Source organism: Capra hircus, chromosome 5 (genome assembly GCF_001704415.2).
Source record: "Capra hircus breed San Clemente chromosome 5, ASM170441v1, whole genome shotgun sequence".
Lineage (NCBI taxonomy): Eukaryota > Metazoa > Chordata > Mammalia > Artiodactyla > Bovidae > Capra > Capra hircus.
Window position 1 is genome coordinate 43,055,895 of NC_030812.1, and position 21,240 is coordinate 43,077,134.

The 21,240-nt window shown below is 42.8% G+C and overlaps 1 protein-coding gene across 1 annotated transcript in view; it reads right to left on the reverse strand.

The window, feature by feature from the left end:
- The window catches only part of MYRFL (myelin regulatory factor-like), a 92,969-nt gene that overhangs the window by 66,299 nt on the left and 5,430 nt on the right, over nt 1-21,240 (reverse strand). The window contains exons 3-6 of the mRNA XM_018049033.1: nt 11,054-11,121; nt 10,705-10,957; nt 9,554-9,645; nt 2,766-2,916 (exon numbers count right to left, since the gene is read on the reverse strand). Of these exons, the coding sequence (XP_017904522.1) occupies nt 2,766-2,916; nt 9,554-9,645; nt 10,705-10,957; nt 11,054-11,121 (564 nt within the window). The remainder of the gene's footprint in view (nt 1-2,765; nt 2,917-9,553; nt 9,646-10,704; nt 10,958-11,053; nt 11,122-21,240) is intronic.

Here is a 21,240-nt window from a genome sequence, read left to right on the forward strand (position 1 = left end):
TGCATCAAGTTTCCTAAATGTTCCTCAGGAAAAGAGCCCCTTCCTAGAACAACACACAGATGGCAGTTCTTCCTGCTTTGCTAGCTCTCTGCTACTATGTGGGTCTTCGCTTCCTGGGATCTCAGTTTGGATGGCTGCCATTTAATAAACAACACAGACTTTCTAAATCTTTTTCTAATTTCAGTGACAGAAATATGAATGGGTCTCTTGGGAAAAGAGCATTCATGTTCTTGGCAAGCTAAGCACCTCACCAATGGATCAAGTCACTAGGTCACTGATTACCCTCAAAGTCTTCTCAGGTGGCACAGTGGTAAAGAATCTGCCTGCCAATGCAGGAGACGCAGGAGACGTGAGTTCTGTCCCTGGGTTGGGAAGATCCCCTGGAGGAGGAGGTGGCAACTCACTCCAGTATTCTGGCCCAGAAAACTCCATGGACAGAGGAGCCTGGGGGCCACATGGCATCGCGAAGAGTCAGACAGGACTGAGTGACTGAACAGGAGCACGAACTGATCAAAGGCCCCACAGTCACAGCGCCCTCCAGCAGCAACGGGAAAATCCACTGAATGAAGGGTGTGAAAAAAGCAGGTATTTTAAGGCATCTGGGACTTTACACTGACTCAGGTTTCTGTAATTTGCTTGTCAAAAGGCTAGATGGATTGAATTGTATAGATTTTACTACAGAGGGTAGTAAGAACAGTTTTGATTAAGAAAAAAAACAAAGAAATATTTTTGTGTGTGATCTTCTATGTTTCACTGTCAAAAACTCTGAAGAAAAAAGGTAAGATTTGCAGCTCAGGTATGAGCATTAGCCTGAAATTTAAAGACAGCTGTAAGCAGACACTATATCAACCCATAAAAATTATACAGTTGAAGAGTATTCTGAATTTTTAAAAATTGTCTGATTATAAAAATTATGCTATTTACCTAAGAGTAGTGATTCTGCTTTTGCTATCAAAAGTTAATTATAAAATCAACTAAACTGGCCTTTTTAAAGGTCTTTAACACAAGTTGTAAATATCATTCAAAAAATGTAATAAAATTTTAATCCCCTAACTTTATAACTTTTAGGTTATTTAGAAAAATTGTGCTTTTGTAACGAGTTACATCTACTAATCTAAGCAGAGGCAAGTGATTTTCCGTCTCAGCGATGTAAGTAGTGAATTTAAGACTTCCTCAGTTCTAATCCAGATGAATATCGCCTATCTTTTTTGCTTAAGAAAAGTGAATTATGGCTAAGCATTCAAAATAAATCTGCCTCTACATCTTTGAGTTGATACTATTCATGTATCTTTTTTTTCCAGATCAGTGAAGCATAGATTGACTGCTCAGATAAAGTTAAAAAAAACCTACTCAAGTAAGAAAAGAGATAACAGTTACCTTGAAAACTTGATCAACTCAGATACATTACAGACTAGGAAGCATTACAGGTTTTGATTAAAATACTGTGCTTATGTGTGACAGTTTCATACCTGGGTACTCATACGTAAGATACTATATGGAACAACTGCCCCCAAACCATTAAATGAAGTCTGACTCAAAACCAGGACCTTTGGATCCTTCTTTTCTTTCTCTATTGCACACAGCGGCAAAGATACAAGTTGCAACATTTCAGTGATACAACTAGCAACTTGCTTGTTTTTGTCTCCTATTTAAACACGTTGAGTCCGAAAGTCTAACTCCTCAGATTTTAAGGAGAAGATTTCTTCCTTCTAGTTCATCCAACATAAAATTCCAAGTGATAAGTTTTGCTCTTAAAAAACTGTTGGGATTAACATATATACACTACTGACACTGTATAAAATAGATAACTGATGAGAACGGACTGTACAGCACAGGGAGCTCTAGTCAGTGCTCTGTGGTGACCTAAATGGGAAGGAAATCCAAAGAGGGATATATGGATAAGAATAGCTGATTTACTTTGCTGTACAGTTGAAACTATAAGCAACTATACTCCAATAAAAATATAAAAAATAAAAAATTATCTGGCGTTTGAAAAATACCTTGAAGACCCTCAAGTTTGTCGCCCAGCATTTCTCATTTCATGCTATATTTATTAATTGAAAATCATATTCTTTACCCATTAACACACTTTAGTGTTTCAAGAAGGCATTTACAATCAGTGAAAATTCTAGAAGAGCTGGCCAAGTAAATTATATCCTAAGGAATAAAGAGAAAGCTTAAAAGATCTTTAAGAGCAATCGTGCATAAGTCTACATTTATTTCTTGAAACTATAATGTCATAAGAATAGGATGAAAATTGATTTCAGTCTCTTAATATAAAGCCACCCTCAGCTATGATCACTACAGGCTATATTGACAATAAACTAACAGTACTGAATTGCAACATTGATGCTGGGGGAGCTAACAATTTAATATGCCCCCCCAAATAATTCTATGAAATTTTTAATTGACTGCAGGATTAAATATAAGTGATTTGGGAAATCTCCATTTTCCAGCTTTTAGTTTAAACTGGGCATTTGATCTCAAAAAGATTCTCTCTTCCTCCATCATTTAGTGGGTAAATTATGAGTTAGAATTACAAATCTGGATTCTTGAAGACCAAAACTCATGTCCCAACTGTTTATTGTTAAAATGCAAAACATAAGGAGCAAGACACAATTTCTCACTGACAAACTCCATTTGATCAGAGGTAGCATCAAAGCCCAAATAACTTGGATTTAGCCCTGCCTTGCTCCCCAGCCAACCATAGGGTTAGCCCTGCCTTGCTCTCCAGTCAACCATAGGGGTTCCCTAAGGCCACTTACAGTTTTTCATATTGACTGTTTAATAAGCTATGCCAAGGAACACTTCGGTATGGCTGCCACTTCAAAGCAGGAGAGGGCTGGTCCGCAAGCATCATGTTCTGTGTCTCACTCTCCAGGTCTTGCACTTCGATGCTGTGACTCCTCCCTGTCACTGCAAAGAAACTGGTATGTTAGATCTTCCCTCAGAGGCTGTTTTTCCTAGACTCACAGACAACTGCATGGAGTGAATGCATAGTCCACGTATGAGGCAGAATGACCCTGTGGGGAATGACAAGTGTTGGGAAGCAGGGGCATGTGGCTAGGTTTGTTTTCTCATCTGTAAATTGAGCAGCTTGGGGCAGTGATTCTAAGGTGACAAGGTGAGCATTTGTTGCCCTCAGTGTCTATCTACTCTATTTCCGATATGGCATCTCTTCATTCCCAGTCTGTTTGGTTCTAGTGAATCCCATTTCCAGCCCAAAGAGGTGCAGTTTGAGTGAAGTCCATTCCCAGACTGAAAGGGTAGGGAACCCAGGCTTAATCAATAGAACTACAGCGTTCACTATTTGCATCAGTAATTGTACATACATGGCCTAATTCAATCCAAGAAACGTGGGCCTCTGTGCTTTAGGGGAGATAGGTTCAGAGATGCTGACTCTTTTGCATGAGGTTTGAATCTAAGACACATCCCCCCAAACTGCTGGCACCATTCTGGGACGAGAGAAAAGCCTGTCTGGAAATGAACCGGCACAGCAGAAGGTAGAGTTGAGAATGAACACACCCAGTCCCAACGGCATAGTTTGAGTTCTGGCACCCAGTACTAAATCTTGGGTTACAGGAGCCAATAAAGCCCCTCGTTTTGATTTTTTGTTTGGTTGCTGCTTCAGGCAGTTTGAGGGTTTGTTTTTAAATTGGTTTTGTCCTTTGCTTCTTTCTTTTTGCTCTTTACAACCAATACATTCTAATTTGTTACAGGTCCCTTGTGACACCAAGATTCTGTGGTCTAGCTTTTTTAAGTTATTTATTCACTTAGTGTCTTACTTCCTTCAATTGCAAAACAGAAATTAAAACAAGTGTCCTGCCCGTCTTGCAACAGCACACAAGCAGAATATCATAACACAAGTGAAAGCACTTTTAGAAGCTAATATTAAAACCAAGATAAATTAGCAGAGAATGCTTTGTTAGAAGTTAGTATTAACTATATGAAACTGCTTCTTTTGTACATCAAAAATGGTCCAATAACAGCAATTTCGCATATGCAAGTTTCTAGTTTTGCATAATCCTTGCAAGTTGTCTAATTTGAGTATGCCTCCAAAACTTATGATTCAACCACAGAAAAATTTTATGTAAATCCTATTAAGATGTTTGCTGTTTCCCTTTTCTGTGAGCTCCCTACCATCACTCATGCCTCATACCAGGAGTGAAAGGGAAATAGTGTGTGTACATAAAAACTGGTGATGGCTATAAGCAACAAGTCAGGATATAACACCACCTTCTATACAACATGCACTTAGCCCACTCACCGTTCTGTCTTTCTTTATACTTTTATTGATGACTTCTTAAATAAATACCAGAGCTACTTCAGTTTGCTTTGTATCCCAAATGTCCCAGAAACTGTTTTTCATGAGATATCACTATTAGATGTCACCTAAGCAGAACATCTATTTTTTGAGTTCTGTGTACAACCATTTTGGAAAAGGATTTTCTCAAAATCCTGAAAAACTTTTTCCCAGCTAAGAAAACATAAGGTCAGCAATCCTTGGAGTTCTCCACGTCCTCACTCCTCCAAAAGTCACCTGTCTTAAACTTTTCAAAACAAACAAAAAACCTTCTGTGGTTCTCCTGTTCATACCAAGTTCAAAGAAAGGGAGAAACTAGTTCTTCCATCCTTGCTTTCTCCCTCCTGCAGCAGAGAGAGGATAAAGGAAGTTCAAGAGCTTGGAGTTTGGAACCATATGGGACTGGGTCTGAATCACAACTCCACATTTTACTGGCCAATTAGGAAGCGGTCTAACATCTCTAGGCTTCAGTTGCTTCACCTGCAAAATGTGAGGAACAATGTGATGCCTCCCAGAACTGCTGAAGGAAGTCAGTGAGTCATGTCTGCAAGTGTTTGCCAGCGTGTCTGCCTCCAGAGAGAGTTTAAACAACGGTGCCTTTGGTTAGTGTTAGCAGCGCTGTCCTTATCACAGGTACTAGTTTTTCTCAGGTGACTCAGTTCTTCCTAAGAAGCTTTAGCAAATACTTCTTTCTTGGCCTCCGTGGCAACTCTGATGTGAAATCATGTTGCGGGCCTGCGTGAATACCTAACTCAGACCCTTTCCTACTCAAGTGTGGCAGTAAGGTGGCAGGGGAAGCAGTCAAGGGTCAGCTCTACCCCTCTGGGTGCTGGCAGGGAGGGTAGGCAGGGGGCAAGAGGTTCTTTACTACTAGTGCCACCCAGGAAGCCCTTACTGAAGTATAATATTCATGAAAAAGAGTGCACAGGTCATTAGTACACAGTTTGATACTTTTTAATAAAATGAGTTAAACTGGGTAACTACCTCTAGATCAAGAAAGAGGATACTTTTCAGCACTCTAAAAGACATGCTCATGCTCTCTCCTGGTTACTACTTTCTCTTGCTCAAGAATAATCACTATTCTGATCTGATACCATAGAGAAGTTTATAGAAATTATGTAATATCATCTGTGCTCTTAGGTATTGCTTATGTGATCATTTGTCATTGTTGCAAATGATAGTAGTTCGTTCGTTTTCCTTGCTGTATAGTATTCCATTTGTGGCTATTATAACTAATGCTAGTATGAATGTCTGTGGGAACTGTCTGTTATGGGCATTTGTATATTCAGTGTATTCCTAGAAGGGGAATCACTGGACCATTGGATATTTTTCAGTAGATGTAGCCAAAGAGATTTATAAAGTGACTACAAGGTAAGGATTCTTAACCCCATTTAACAAATGTAGAAATTGGGGTTCAAAGACCAGAAACACTTGTTCAGTGTCAAAACTGTTACCTGGAATAGATGGATTCAAAACTTCTCTTCATGCTGCACTGAGGAAGTCTTGAGAAACGTAACAGAAGAGAGAAGCGGAAGTGTGAAGGCAGCAAAGTCTCAACTTTTGGGAGAAAACTCACAGCTTGCATCTGAATGTCTTTCAAAATATTTTCTTTTACTTTACTTTTTTTTTTTTTTTTTTTTTTTTGCTGTGCTGCATGTGGGATCTTAGTTTCCCAATCAAACTTGCACCCCTGCAGTAGAAGTGCAGTCTCAACCACTGGACCACCAGGGAAGGCCCTATATTACTTTAAAAAAACAAAAAACTCTTGGTGAAGTAGAAATTATGATTCTCGTGTGATAATCAAGAAAGTCAGGCTTGAAAAGTCCATGATTCCTGGAGACACGAGACAGGTACTTTTCCTGATTCTACACTGGAAATTCTTTCTCTTTGGGCTAATGACCATGAGTCTGTAGTTAAAAAACACTCATGCATTTGAAGTTTAAACCATAGAGGGCCATGAGCTCTCTTATATTTAGAATTTTCATCAGACAGGACCCGGAATCCTCTCATATTTGGGGTCCAGACCACATGGGGCCAGGAACCAGATGGCAGAAGCCTGCCCAAGACCTACTCTCTCTCTAAGCAAGTTTTTACATCTGCCTCCAGCAACCCAGTAATTCTACGTTGTGAACCCAATAAATGGGCGTCTTGGAACCCTTGACCAACATGAACTGCTGAGAAGAAATTCACCAGAAAAACCTTACTGATTGATTTAGGACATCTTCCTGCATCAAAAATTCTGCCTGTAAAACTAGCTCCTCCTTCCATTCCCCATATGCCATTTCTCCAGGACCTTTGTAAAACTCTTGGTCTCTACAACAACAAATATGAGTTCCCCAGTGGAAGACTTCTGCTGAAAGCATAGCATTTGGATTAAGTGGGTTTTTTTTTAATTCCCCTGGGAACCTGCTCATTTTCATTCTGGAATTGCTATCTGGCGCCGATTATCTTTAGAAGGCTTTTCAGGGACCTTTGAATAGAATTTAAATAAGGAATGCAAGATTTCTGCTGTGCTGGGACATTTCAGTTACTTCTCTATGACTATTCTCCAGAGAGAGTGACACATCAATGCCCTCCCTAGGGACAGGCTGCAGCCCATCATCACAGGATGGAGCTGACTTCTGAAATGGCCAGGAGAATTTGAGTAGCAATCTAGCTGATGAGAAAGCTCTTGGAAGGTTTGGGTGACTTACTCAAAGTACTCTCAGTGAGCTGGTGCATCTGTGGGAGAGTGAACAGATGGTCCCCTCGTCTGGCTAGAAATTTACTCAGCTTTTGTGTTTAAGAAGCACAAATAAGCAGCAGGCAGTACGCAAGGATCCTTGAAGAAATCAGAGTAACCATGCATAGGAAGGTAGATGGAGAGCTCTATATTATTCAGAAACAAGGCTTTAATTAGCGTTCTGTGTTTCTAAGGTTGAATAAGGAAAATCAAGGCAGCTGCTGGCCATGATGGGACCATGCAAAAGACAAGAAGGCAGTAGAGGTTTGGTTTATATGATGGCTGGATGCCCGGGGCAGTACGACCACAGCACGTCCGGGGAGTGATGATGTGTGGGACTTGGCCAAGTGAAGTCATCATCCAGCAAAGGACTCCCACAGCCCGTGATGGAGCTGAGGCCAGATGTCCCTAAACAAACCATCAGGCTCCATGGGACTCAGAGGACCAATTCTCATCACGTGGCTGTGAAAGGCAAAGGCAGCAGTTTTCTCACCTGAGCAGGCGAGAAGGCCACGGGCACCTCCTGTCTGGGCAGCAAAAACCTCTGGAGTGCGGGGACAAGAGTTGCAGGGGAGCCTTAAGAGGAAAATCTTGGGCTTCTGGCCAAACCGATGAGTAGGAATAAAAGAGACGTGATTTGGTATCCTGAGCTGGGGGCACTGTTCACACTGCCTACGTTAGCTATTTACAGTGGGTAGTAAGATTGGCATGGAATAGTGTCCTTTCCCCTAATAAGTGTCATAGCACTTACTCCAGAAATTCAGAAGTTCAAGGCTTCAGGCTCAAAAACTTCAGTTTGTTCTCAATTTGATCAGGTCCCTAAGCTCAAAACATGATGCACCATGTGATATATAAGACAGAATGAGGTGGGCTGACCACTTGGGCATCATATAACCTGGTGCAGCTAAGAAATTAAGAGCCGCTTACTCCTTGGAAGAAAAGTTATGACCAACCTAGACAGCATATTCAAAAGCAGAGACATTACTTTGCCGACTAAGGTCCATCTAGCCAAGGCTATGGTTTTTCCAGTAGTCATGTATGGCTGTGATAGTTGGACTGTGAAGAAGGCTGAGCGCCGAAGAACTGATGCTTTTGAACTGCGGTGTTGGAGAAGACTCTTGAGAGTCCCTTGGACTGCAAGGAGATCCAACCAGTCCATTCTGAAGGAGATCAGCCCTGGGATTTCTTTGGAAGGAATGAGACTAAAGCTGAAACTCCAGTACTTTGGCCACCTCATGCGAAGAGTTGACTCATTGGAAAAGACTTTGATGTTGGGAGGGATTGGGGGCAGGAGGAGAAGGGGACGACAGAGGGTGAGACGGCTGGATGGCATCACTGACTTGATGGACGTGAATCTGAGTGAACTCCGGGAGTTGGTGATGGACAGGGAGGCCTGGCGTGCTGCGATTCATGGGGTCGCAAAGAGTCGGACACGACTGAGTGACTGAACTGAACTGAAAAGACTTCTAAAATAGTTTTTGTTGTTGTTTTAGTAGCTCAGTCATGTCCAGCTCTTTTGCAACCCCCATGGACTGTAGCCCTCCAGGCTCCTCTGTCCATGGAATTTCCCAAGCAAGAATACTGGAGTGGTTGCCATGCCCTTCTCCAGGGGATTTTACAAAATGTCAAAGATCTATTGGGAATCTGCTAATTGGAAGCAAGTGCTAAGGAAGCTCAACTCTCTACCTTCTTGCTCCCCTGGAGAAATCCTCTCAAGTCCTGCTTCTCCCAGTAATTTCCTTCCCATGAGCCAGTAGCAGCAGCATCGCCCAGGAGCTTGTTAGGAATGCAGAATTTCAGCCCACACCTCACACGCACTGAACCTCAGCATCTGCATGTTACTAAGATCACTGCTGTTTGCGTGCACGTCTGTGTTGAGAAGGATTCCACTGAATGAAGCACTGAACACACCAGCAGGCTCTGCAGGTGCTGCCACACTGCATGGCCTCCCCAGGCCTAGAGCCCGGGTCCCCCAAGACACAGCTGCCCCCAAGACTGAAAGGACCAGCATTTCATCTCTGCCAGAGAGAGACAGTGGCATCTTTTCCCAGGAGCACCTGTATGACCCCACCGAAGACTGCATGAAACATTACATCAGGAAGGAAGAAACAGGATTTCCCTGGCGGCTCAGTGTTAAAGAATCTGCCTGCCAATTCCGGAGACACAGGTTCCAACCCTGGTCCAGGAAGATCCCACATGCCGTGGAGCAATTAAGCCCGTGTGCCACAGCTACTAAACCCATGCTCTAGAGCCCAGGAGCCACAGCTACTGAAGCCCAAGCACTCCGGAGCCTGTGCCCTGTAACAGGAGAGGCCCCTGCTCACCACAACTAGAGAAAAGCCCGCATAGCAACAAAGACCCAGCACAGCCAAAATGTAAATACATAAATAGAATTATGAAGATGGAAGAAATAAACTCCCAGAGCATATCATCGCCCTTCTATGAGAGAGAAAGTGGGTTTTAGGGCTACTCCAAGGCTGGTGAAAGTCCCTTATTTAATGGCAGCAAGGGGCCCCGGGTTGGCTCACTGGGTCTGGAGTGGTGGGTCCACTCGCGACAGTCCCCGGAGTCCTCCAGCACCTGTGCGCACTTTCTCTTCTTGGTTGGTGGCAATGAGACTCTAGAATTAAGAACCCAAAATAAGGTTAGGATTTTTCTTTGTTCTCCATGTCACATTAAATCAAATGAAATTTCCCAGGACTCTGCTCTTGACCTTCCTAATTCTAGTTAAAGTTTCTTGCATCCTACTTGTCTGTAATAGTGGGTTGATACATGGAATGGAAGCTCCTATTCCATGAGCTCTACCAGTCTGAACTTAATTTTCCATTATCCAATGGGTCTGGGATTCCTGTATTTGAAAAAATAAACAGACAACATTTCCAAAGGCAGAAACCAAGGCAGAAGACACTTAAAATTTAAGGGTACATTTTACACCTGAAATTGTTTTTCACGTGGAATTTTGTCACAGTGTTGGATGGCCTTTACTCTTTTGATCATCCTCTAGACCCAGAGGAAGGAATGAAAGAGAGGGAAGGAGGAATGGAAGGGAACGAGGAAGAAAGAATATTGATTGACACATGAATACTGATTGAAAGACAATTGACACATGAGTTTCAGGAGCTTTCACAAATTACTTGAGTGGTCTAGCTGAGGCTTCAAACGCAAAGAGTGCTTTCTCACTCACCCAGAATTATCCCTCTACATTTCTGACATTTTGACTTTCCATCACACTTGGGTTCAGTGGGTTGTTGTTTAAAAACTCGTCTAAAGCCAAGGGTACTGGGTATCTGATGTGTGTCTCAACACTGCCATCTACTGGAAAGGACTATACAGTTCATTCTACCAGCACTGGGGAGAGGGGCTGGCTGGACTTTCAAAACTAAGTATCTACAAACATCAACATGAATCAGCCATAGGTATACATATGTCCCCTCCCTCTTGAACCTCCCTCTTCCTTCCTCCCCACCCCACCCCTCTAGGTTGTTACAGAGTCCCAGTTTGAGTTCCCTGAGTCATACAGCAAATTTTATCTACTTTACATATGGTAATGTAAGAAATCAACACAATTCTGTAAAGCAATTATCCTTCAATTAAAAAATAAATAAATTTTCAAAAATTAACTTAAAAATAATAAAAAAAAAAGAAGACAAACAAGTAAACTAAGTTTCTAGCCCTTTACCCAGGACTGTGGCACAGAGGCTGCTGATGGTGAGAACAACCAATTCCCCCAGACACAGACTGGTCCAGGGGGCTCATGAGGTGACTGGCGTCTGGGTAGCAGTTGTGAAAGGCGCTGTGGGGATGGCCAGAGCTGCTCATTTCAGACGAGCTGTGCGACTGGTGTGCAGGCGGAATCCCAGGTGCATTTGCCGAATGGAGGAGGCCAACTGGTGTCCCCGGGGCTGTAGGTGTCAGAGTCGGACAGCACGCACCTGGGGGAACACGCAAGTGAGGGAGGCCTCTCTTTCCCACCACACAGGGCCCAAGAGAAGTGCAAGACTTGTGAGAGGGAGGTGTGTCACACTCACCTTTGACCTGTGGAGGAGAGCAGGAATCTGATGCAGAATAGGGTGGGGTGTCCGGGAGCTGGCCTTGCCTGAGGATGAGAGACAGGCATTGCTTTTTGTTGTAACCTATTTCATCATTATAGTTTTGTCACAAACTGGTAGTGTGTGCAGCAGCCCCCAGGGAGGGTTCTAGGTGCTCCTGGGGGCCAAAGCCCACCAGACCACGCCCAGCGTCTTGTTGACTGGGCTTCAAGTCGAGCAGACCTGGGTTTGAATCCCAGCTCTTCCACTTCCTAGCTGTGTATCCATGAACAAATTCTTACGCTCTCCAGGCCTCCATTTCCTCACCTACAAAGTGGGAATAATCATGATGCCTCTTCAGAGCATCATAGTGAAAATTAAATGAGATACTGTGTATAAAGCCCATAACATACACCCCAAACACAATGAGTACTCAATAAAGTCTAATTAACATTAGCGTTGCTTCTTGACATTCTCAAAGCACTTACACCAGAGAGACGGTTGGGCCAAAGCAGTATAAAATATCACTACTAAGGCCCTGGCTTTCCATCTGTGTTCTGGGGAATCCTAAAGGTCTTGGAAGGAGTTCAGGTGTTTTATAAAAGAAAAATTGTAAATACCTGGAGGGGAAAAAATTACAACTTTTTTCTGTTTTATATATTAAGGTGCAAGTAAAATTTTATTAAATGAGTACCACCACTAAAAAAAAGTGTGAAAATTTCTGTTTAAAAAAAACAACTCTACATATGTATACTTACGTATACCCACTGTTGTATGGCAGAAACCAACACAACATTGTAAAGCAATTATGTTCCAATTTTTTAAAAAATGTTATTACAAGATAATGTCTATAAAAAAGTAAAAAAACACAAACCTATCTTTCATGTTCAAAAAGTTTCTTATGGCTCTGATTCCAAGTGATGTATAAGCACCACCATCTTCCACCTGACTCCCTTGCTGGAGAGTAAACTATCTTGTTTTTCTTGGTTAAGATTTCAACCTCATGCAATAAAGAGAGAAGTGAAAGTTGCTCAGTCGTGTCCAACAATTTGCTACCCCGTGGACTATACAGTCCACGGAATTCTCCATGCCAGAATACTGGAGTGGGTAGCTGTTCCCTTGTCCAGGGGAATAAAGACAGAAGCCTGTCTTTATAAAGGTAATATAGAAAAAATATAGAAAAGCTATATTTTCTCCTCAAGTTGGTCCTTTATAGTTTATTCATTTTTATTAATGAGAGAACATTCATTATCCTTCCTCCCAAAGCTCCACCCAAATGAAAGTAAAAAGGAATAAAGAAGCACTAGCATAAAAGGACACAGAGTCCATGAGTAGCGACCACAACCAACCATATTCCAGTAACAGCGTGGCAGACAGAAGCAGGGTAGATGGTAGCCGAATTAGCAGAAGGGAAAAGCAAAAACAAGACTGCCTGGGGATGGCAGAGGGGATGTGGGAGCCAACAAGACTTTTCCAAGTTGAATATAACTCCAGCAAAGCCCAAAACACTGATGTCACCAGCAGCCTCTGAACCCAGGGATAAGGTGGAGCTAAAAGTTGAAAAACTGGGACTTCTCTGGTGGTCCAGTGGTTATGAATCTGAAGGTTCCCCACCCCTGGTGGGGAAGCCAAGATCCCACATGTCTCAGGGCAGCTAAGCCCACATGCCACAATTCAAGAGCCCTCATGCCATGCTGTGTGCCACAACTAAGACCCTATGCAGTCAAATAAACATACAAAAATATGAAAAATGAAAGTGAAATAAGTGATTGAAAGTTTAAAGAAGGAATAGCTGGACCCTTAGATCAGCTTCCCCAACCTGCATAGTCTGGCAACTACCTCCATCTCCCCAACAGAAACTGGAAAGATTTTTATTCTCCAGAGAAACAGATCCCGGGTGATTGTAGAGCTTTGGGACCAAAAATGGAAGGACTCATTAAAAGTCTAAATGCTGAAAGGTGAGACCCTTCTTCAACTTGGCTTTGCAAGCAACCAAGCTGATTTCCCACAGTAAGAAGATTGCTTCCTAAAAAATTCAGTGTCCTCAGGACAGGAGAGGGGGGAATGAGATTTGGAATTGAAAAGAAATAAAATGTCCAATCCCTGCCTGATCACCCTATAGTGAAACTCATTCTTTAAGATAGTGGTTTGCCAAATAACTTCTTAAACAGGAAAAAGCACTAAAAGACCCGACATTTTTCAGAGAGCCTTAACCACTGAAGACAGAACAACTAGATTCAAAAGGAATGCAAAAGAGTCACAAAGAGTTCTTCTACATCTAATGACTGGTAAGCTTCGACCAGACTTGACCCTCCCAAAGATAAAATAACAACTCTGGGAAATTTTATATATATATATAGTTGTTTTTGTTCAGTTGCTTAGTTGTGTCTGACTCTTTGTGACCCCATGGACTGCAACATGCCAGGCTTTCCTGTTCTTCACCATCTCCTGGAGCTTGCTCAAACTCATGTCCATTGAGTGGATGATGCCATCCAACCATCTTGTCCTCTGTTGCCCCCTTCTCCTCCTGCCCTTAATCTTTCCCAGAATCAGGGTCTTTTCCAAGGAGTCATCTCTTCACTTTAGGTGGCCAAAGTATTGGAGCTTCAGCTTCAGCATCACTCCTTCCAAAGAGTATTCGGGGTTGATTTCCTTTAGGATTGACTGGTTTGATCTACTTGTAGTACAGAGGACTCTCGAGTCCTCTCCAGCATCGCAATTTGAAAGCATCAATTCTTCAGCACTCAGCCTCTTTATCATCTTTTTTATGGTCCAACTCTCACATCTGTACATGACTACTAGAAAAACCATAGCTTTGACTCTGGAGCCTGGTGGGCTACAGTCCAGAGGGTCACAAAGAGTCAGACACAGCTGAGGAACTCAGCACACACTCATGCATATACCTGAAAATACTGAGAAGTAGACAACAGGAAGAAGATCTTGGAGGAGTTCTGAAACTTAGAAGAAAGTAATGGCATAGGGTGAGTTGGCTATTTACAGCTTTCAGCCTTAGGGCCAATTGAATAGCTAAAACTCCAATGTGTATTAGTTGCCAGGTTTCTCTGTCCTTGGGATTTTCCTGGGAAGAATCCTGGAGTGGGTTGCCATTTCCTTCTCCAGGGGATCTACCTGACCCAGGGATCAAAACCCAGTCTGCCACAATGCAGGCAGATTCTTTACTGTCTGAGCCACCAAAACTCCAATAGAAACCCACAGTCTTTCAAGACTGAAGAATCAGAGAACAGAGCTGGGGGCAAACATAGCTACTGAAAGTGAAAGGGAAATCCTGGGAAAGAGAGATACAGAGAGGGGAAACCCTAAATTCTGTGTAAAAACCCTGGTCAAATGTGTGGCTGAACCATGAGCCATCAACATGTCTTACAGAGGAATAGAAGTAGAAGAGATTTTTTAAAAGACAAATAATAAAGTGGCAGAATTAAATGCAATATCAATAATTGCATTAAAGGTTAATGGATTATATACTCCCATTAAAGGGAAGATATTGGAAGAATGGATTTTTAAAAACCAAGGCCCAACTATATGTTGCCTACAAGAAACATTTTAAAGACTGATAAGTTGAAAATTAATGGAGAAAGAATATGAGTATGGGAAGGCAGAAGTGATTTCATGGATAACAGCTAAAATAGACTTAAAAAATAAAGAGACTCATTCAATAATAATAGGATAAATGGCAAAGTGTGGTGTCCTGGGGGTTGAAAGGAAGGCAAATTAAAAGGAGTGCAAAATAGATGTTCTCTTGAGCTAGTTGAAGTTAGTACATCCAGGACATCTGCATGCTGCCTCCAAAGCAGCCAGGATTCCTTTCAGATTGCAGCCAGGCTGGATTCAGCACTTACTGAGTGCCTAGTATGTGCTCATGACTCTACTAGACACCAGGCAGGACTTAACAGTGCTAAGATGTGGGCTTCCTGGGACTTCCTGGCGGTCCAGTGGTTAAGACTTGTGCTTCCACATCAGTGGGCATGGGTTTGATCCCTGGTGAGGGAAATAAGATTCCTCATGCCCTGCGGTAAAGCCAAAAAAAAAAAAAAAAAGACATGGGCTTCCCATGAACACCCAGCTGGGACTATTCACAGTTCTATATCCCAGTCCTCAGTTTTCTCCACTGACTCCACCCGACACCTTCACATACCATTTGCACCTTCTCTAAAGCTCTATTGCACAGTGACATCACCTCAGCAGAGTGCCCTGTACAGAGTTATTACTTAATAAATATGAATTACTGTTTTTACCTGACATATGGCCGTAAATATGTGTGTGTATATAAATTCATATATCAAGAGAGTTTTCCCGACCACTAGTCTAACCTGGTAGTCTTCCCCCACCCCTTGCATTCTACGCTCCTACCCTACACTTACTTTTCTTCATCTTACTGAACGACTTTATATAATCCGTCACTGTCTTTCTCTTCCCACTGGAGTCTGTAATGACCTTGGAGCGCTTAGAGTGAATGCTGAAGGCATAGGAAGAGCTCTCCCCAGGAGCAGGCAATAAGGAAATGCATTGTCTTCTGAGAACTTAAAAACCAATACTTAAACCCACAGAAAGTCAATTTGCTATTTGTCATTATAACCACACACCACTAAATCAAAGAAAAGTGCCTGGGTGCCCTGCAGGGCAGACTGCTTTACCACACTGCCCTCGGTAAACTGTTACCAGGAACTTCATTGTTTTGCTTACTGTTGTACCCCATCATGCAATTACAAAGATTGCTGTTACTGAAAGTATTTTCTCCAGATTTTCATGTGTATGATTCATGTCCTCCCATACAGACATTCACTTATGAGCGTGTCTTAATACTGTGTGTGTGTGTGTCTCCCGCATTGTGCCCACTGGCAAGCATGTAGAAGTGAAGTCACTCAGGCGTGTCTGACTCTCTGCGACCCCATGGACTGTAGCCTGCCAGGCTCCTCCATCCATTGGATTTTCCAGGCAAGAATACTGGAGTGGGTTGCCATTTCCTTCTCCAGAGGATCTTTCCAACCCAGGGACTGAACCAGGGTCTCCTGTGTTACAGGCAGACTCGTTAAAGTCTGAGCCACCAGGAAAGTCCATGTCTTAATACTGTGTGTGTATGTGTGCGTGTGTGTGTGTCTCCTGCATAGTACCCACTGGCAAGCACGTAGTAGGCACTTAATAAATAAATATTTGATCAAGCTTGGTACCCACCACCTGGAAGCTGGGATGGGAAAGGGCCTTGGCAGAAATGTCATCACCAGATAAAGTTGCCCAAGAAAATCATTTTATGACAGGGCAGTGGAAGCAAGAAAAGCATGGTGCAAAGCAACTATCCTACAATTGAAAAAAAAAAAAAAAAAAGACAAGTAAGCTGCCACCCCTCATCTTCAGCCTTATCTTGGCAAACTGCAAAGACCCTGACCCTCTCACCACTCTCTCCTGCTGCTTGAGAAATAGACAACCTTTAGAGAGGACCTACTCTGGTCCAGTCACTGAGCTAACTCTTTGCATGTGTTGCCTCATCTAATGTCTGCTATGACTATCTTTGCCCCTAACCCCCAGACAATGAAACTGAGACTTGATGAGGTTAAGTAATTTACCCGAGATTATTCATCTGGCAGCCAAACTGGAGTCAAAAGATCTAGCATCAGAGTTTATGCTCGAAGAGATCAAGGTGTTGGCGTCTCTGGTGGCTCGGTGGTAAAGAATCTGCCTGCCAATGAAAGAGACGTGGGTTTGGTCCCTAATCTGGGAACATCCCACATGATGCAAAGCGACTAAGTCCGTGCACACAGCCACTGATCCTGTGTTCCGGAGCCCGGAAGCCTGCACGCCTGGAGCCTGCGCTCTGCAACAGAAGCCCGTGCACGCAACCATAGCGCAGCAACCAAAGCCCAGCGCGGCCGAAAAGAAAGAAATGAGACTATTTTTTTAAAAAAAATAATATGGTGTTTTTCGATACAGATATTTAAATATCTTAAACTCTTGACTGTAGGTTATGTCATTTTTTACAAATACCTTTAGAATTGATAAGTCATTGGTAATGCTTTAGTTCAGGATTCTGTTTAGCTTTCCTCCTACTGCATCCGTTTGAACCCAGAAATCAAACTGGTCGATGAACCCAGCCTTCAAAACGCTCATCTCACAGAGTTACACAGACTATCCCACTCTCTTTCGCAACATCACAGCGAAGAGTTGATCAGCCCCACTATACCAGTGGCAGAACTAAAACATGCAGCTGGTCATTGACTCCTAACTCGTTTTGCCATCCAACTCCAATAAGCCAAGTCCAAAGTGAAACCTGCGCTTCCCTGGTGGCTCAGCAGTAAAGAATCTGCCTGCAATGCAGGAGACATGGGTTCAATCCCAGGGTTGGGAAGATCCTCTGGAGAAGGAAATGGCCACCCACTCCTGTATTCTTGCCTGGAGAATCCCATGAACAGAAGAGCCTGGTGGGCTACAGTCCATGGGGTCACAAAGAGTCAGACACGACTTAGCGGGTAAACAACAACAAAGCGAAACCCAGAATACCAGATGCTTAAACTCAACCCTTAGGATGAAATGACATGAAACCTGGCGTTGATTCTTCATGGGCCTAATATGTCTGTAAGTTCCTCTCCTGTGAAGTCACCCGTGGAAATCTGTGATTGGGTGTCGCCTCAGTGCCCTAAGTTAGTTCCCTCTTACCCATCAGCAGCATCTCGAGGCCAGCCTAAAGCTTGGTGTGCCATTTACCTCCTTGAACACACTCAAACCAGACTGGATTACTTGGTTTGGGTCTTGGGAAGTGGTGGGGAAGGACATATATGCATGTGATGTAAAGTAGGGCTTCTCAGACTGTAACGGGTATGTGAATCCCACAGGGATCCTGGTAAAAGAGCAGATTTAGACTCAGCATTTGGGGTCAGGGCTTGAGGTATGACATTCTTAGCTTTCAGGCGATGCTGATGCTATGGCAACCTCACCCACACTTTGTGTAAAGGAAGGAAGAAGGAAAACCTCTGAGCATTTTTGAAGAAAACAAAGCCTGTCTTGAAAGATCCACTGGTCACTTTTCCAGAGTCTTCCTTCCTCTACACACATACACATACACACACACCACACACACACACACACACACACACACACCACACACACAAACACACACACACACAACCACACACACCACACACACACACACACCACACACAAACACACACACACACCACACACCACACACAAACACACACACACACACACACACACCACACACACACACTACACACACACACCACACACACACACCCCACACACACCACACACCACACACACACACACACACACACACACACACACACACACACACGCACACCTCTTGTCCTATTTCACTGTAACCTCCAGGAGTTTATGCTGCCCCCTAAGTCTCTAGCCTCCTGCTCTACAAGCAGTACTCTGTACCTGGACATTTCCCAGGGTGTTCAACCACCACAGTTCACCTTTGTTTTTGGTGGGTAACTGTCAGGCTAACCTAGCAAATCAGAGGACTTCAGCCTGCTCCTCCTGCTCCTCCTGGTCAGACAGCTGCCCTGGACTCTCCACACAAGGAAACACAGGGGCGAGGGCAATTGTTAGAACGTCTCATCCTAACAATCCCCAGTTCAACATGCCAATTAGGGTCACGCAGAAAGATGAGGTTGTCCTGAGCAGCACATTCCAGTGCTGATATGTGGGCCCATGCCTCCCAAAAGGGACTCCCAGCCCCGTAAGTCTGAGAACACTGCATACAATTTCCCTTTCACAGCTGCATATTAGCACAACAAAGGCTCTGAAAAGTCCTGCAGTGAAGAAATTTACCTAATTTTAACTCAGTAAGTCACAGGCTTATTTATTATTGACCATGGAATTTTAATTTTTTTCCCACAGCATCTTATGGGACTACTTTTCCATAGAGCTTTTAGGGACCGCTGTTTCACATAGCCACAATTTCATTTTTTAATGTATCTGAGATTTGAAAATATACCTATGAGATTCAAATTTGCTTTCAGAAATTGTGTAGCTTAATAGTCTCTTAAGTTGCTTAAAAGTTGTCATTGATAATTTTTAAAGTCACAATTCAAGGGCAATATGGTGGCTCAGACAGTAAAGCATTTGCCTATAATGCAGGAGACCTGGGTTCGATTCCTAGGTTGGGAATATCCCCTAGAGAAGGAAATGGCTACCCACTCCAGTATTCTTGCTTGGAGAATTCCGTGGACAGAGGACACTGGTAGGCTACAGTCCAGGGGGTTGCAAAGAGTCGGACACAGCTGAGTAGCTAACACTTTCACATAGTAGAGGGGAAGTAACACAGTGTTTGTAGTAAATTCATGCTTGAATCCCAGCTCTGCTACTTATTAGCTGTGAACCCAGGAAAGAAAACCTACATCCCAGGACTTCTGTGAGGAATACAACTAACCTGCAAAACGAGAGCCTGGAATTTAGAAACACTCAACACGAGGTATTTGAATACATTATCCAGATTTATAATGATCACTGGACCAGCTCAGCAACTCCATGAGTACAGACTGGGGCTGCTTCCACTTGTTCTCTCTTGGATTTTTATTGCAGCTCCACTTAACTCCATGTACCTGAGCAAAGGTAGGTTATCTAATCATAGGACTTCTCTTTAACGTGCGAGAACTCTGACAATCTTTGCAAACAATGGTTCAGGATCTGTCTGAGTCACAGCTTTTAGCACACAATTTTAGACACACCTCATGTGTTTCCCTGAGAGTCATGGAGTCTAAAAACATCTCCAAAAATATCAATTAATCCAAAAGATGCATGTAGAAGAAAAGGCAGGTGTTCTAGCGCCAGGCACGTTTTAATTCCAGCTTTGTCTCTGATTAACCGATGAAGACTTACTTTGCATCTCAGCCTCTTCATGTCTAAAATATGGACAATACTGTGCCTATTTTGAAGAGTTAATGAAATGTGTAAAATCAAATATGTAATTAAATAAGTGAATAAATTACAAAGAATAACACCTAATAATTGGTGTATGTTCAACAATATTAACTCTCTCCTCTACTTCACTTCAAACTCTCAAAGGTAGAAAGTAAATCTGATTGAGCAAACTATGTCTGAATCTCAATAGCAATCATCCATGGCGAGATATCTGGTCTTGCTTGCAGGACCATTACTATCAGGGAGACTAAGACCCAATGACAGGTTTCTGAACACCCAGGTAGAAAGACAGCTCTTTGAATAAGAGTTAAGACTTGTTCACTTTTCCCCACAAACAGCTAAAGTTCTTTCTGCTAGTTATAAAAGTGATCCAGATGATTAAACAGATTCCGATGGGATAAGCTTTACCTTATCTTAAGAAGAAATCACGTGAGGGAAAGAAACTAGATAACTTCTGACAGACTGTTTATAGGCAGAGATGGTTAGGGTAAACCCACTTGCCCATCCTTCTCGCAGGAATAATGGCAGCTACCTGGATGGACTGAGAGGAATATGAAAGCAGGCACAGGGGCAATTTGTGTCTGGTGTCAGCCCATGCAGCCACCTGGAGCAAACAGCCAGCTCAGAGTGTGGGTCAGATATGTGGCAACCCATCAGTTGTGTGTGTGTGTGTGTATGTATGTGTGTGTGTGCTTAATTAGCCTGCAAAATGTTGAGCTTCCATTCTTCCCCACAGTCATTTTGGCATGGATGTTTTTTTGTTGGCAAAGAGCAACAAGAGCCAGGTACCAAAATACCTGCAAACAGCTTTCCCTGTTACTATTGAGATTCATGTCTTGTTTCACTCTCTGTCCTTCATGGGGAGAGATGGAAGGGCATTTATAGGAACGTCGATGTGGGCTCAGCAACAGGAAGGAATGACAGAGGAGGGTCAGTGAACTTAAAGACAGATTAATAGAAATTATCCAATATAAAAAACAGAGAGGAAAAAAATGAACTGAGCCTCAGGGACCTGTGTACAACATCAAAAGTCTAACATATGCATCACTGGAGTCCTAGACAGAGGAAAGAAAGACACTGATACAGAAACATAAATGTGAAGAAATAACAACTAAAAACTTCCTAGATGTAATGAAAAATAGAAATTTACAGTTTAAGAAGCAGAGCAAAACAGTATAATCTCAAAGAAAACCTTCCCATATCCAGACACATTATAATAAGATTGCTAAAAATGTTATCTTGCAGGTAGAGAAAAATGATATATTACATATACAAGGAAGCAA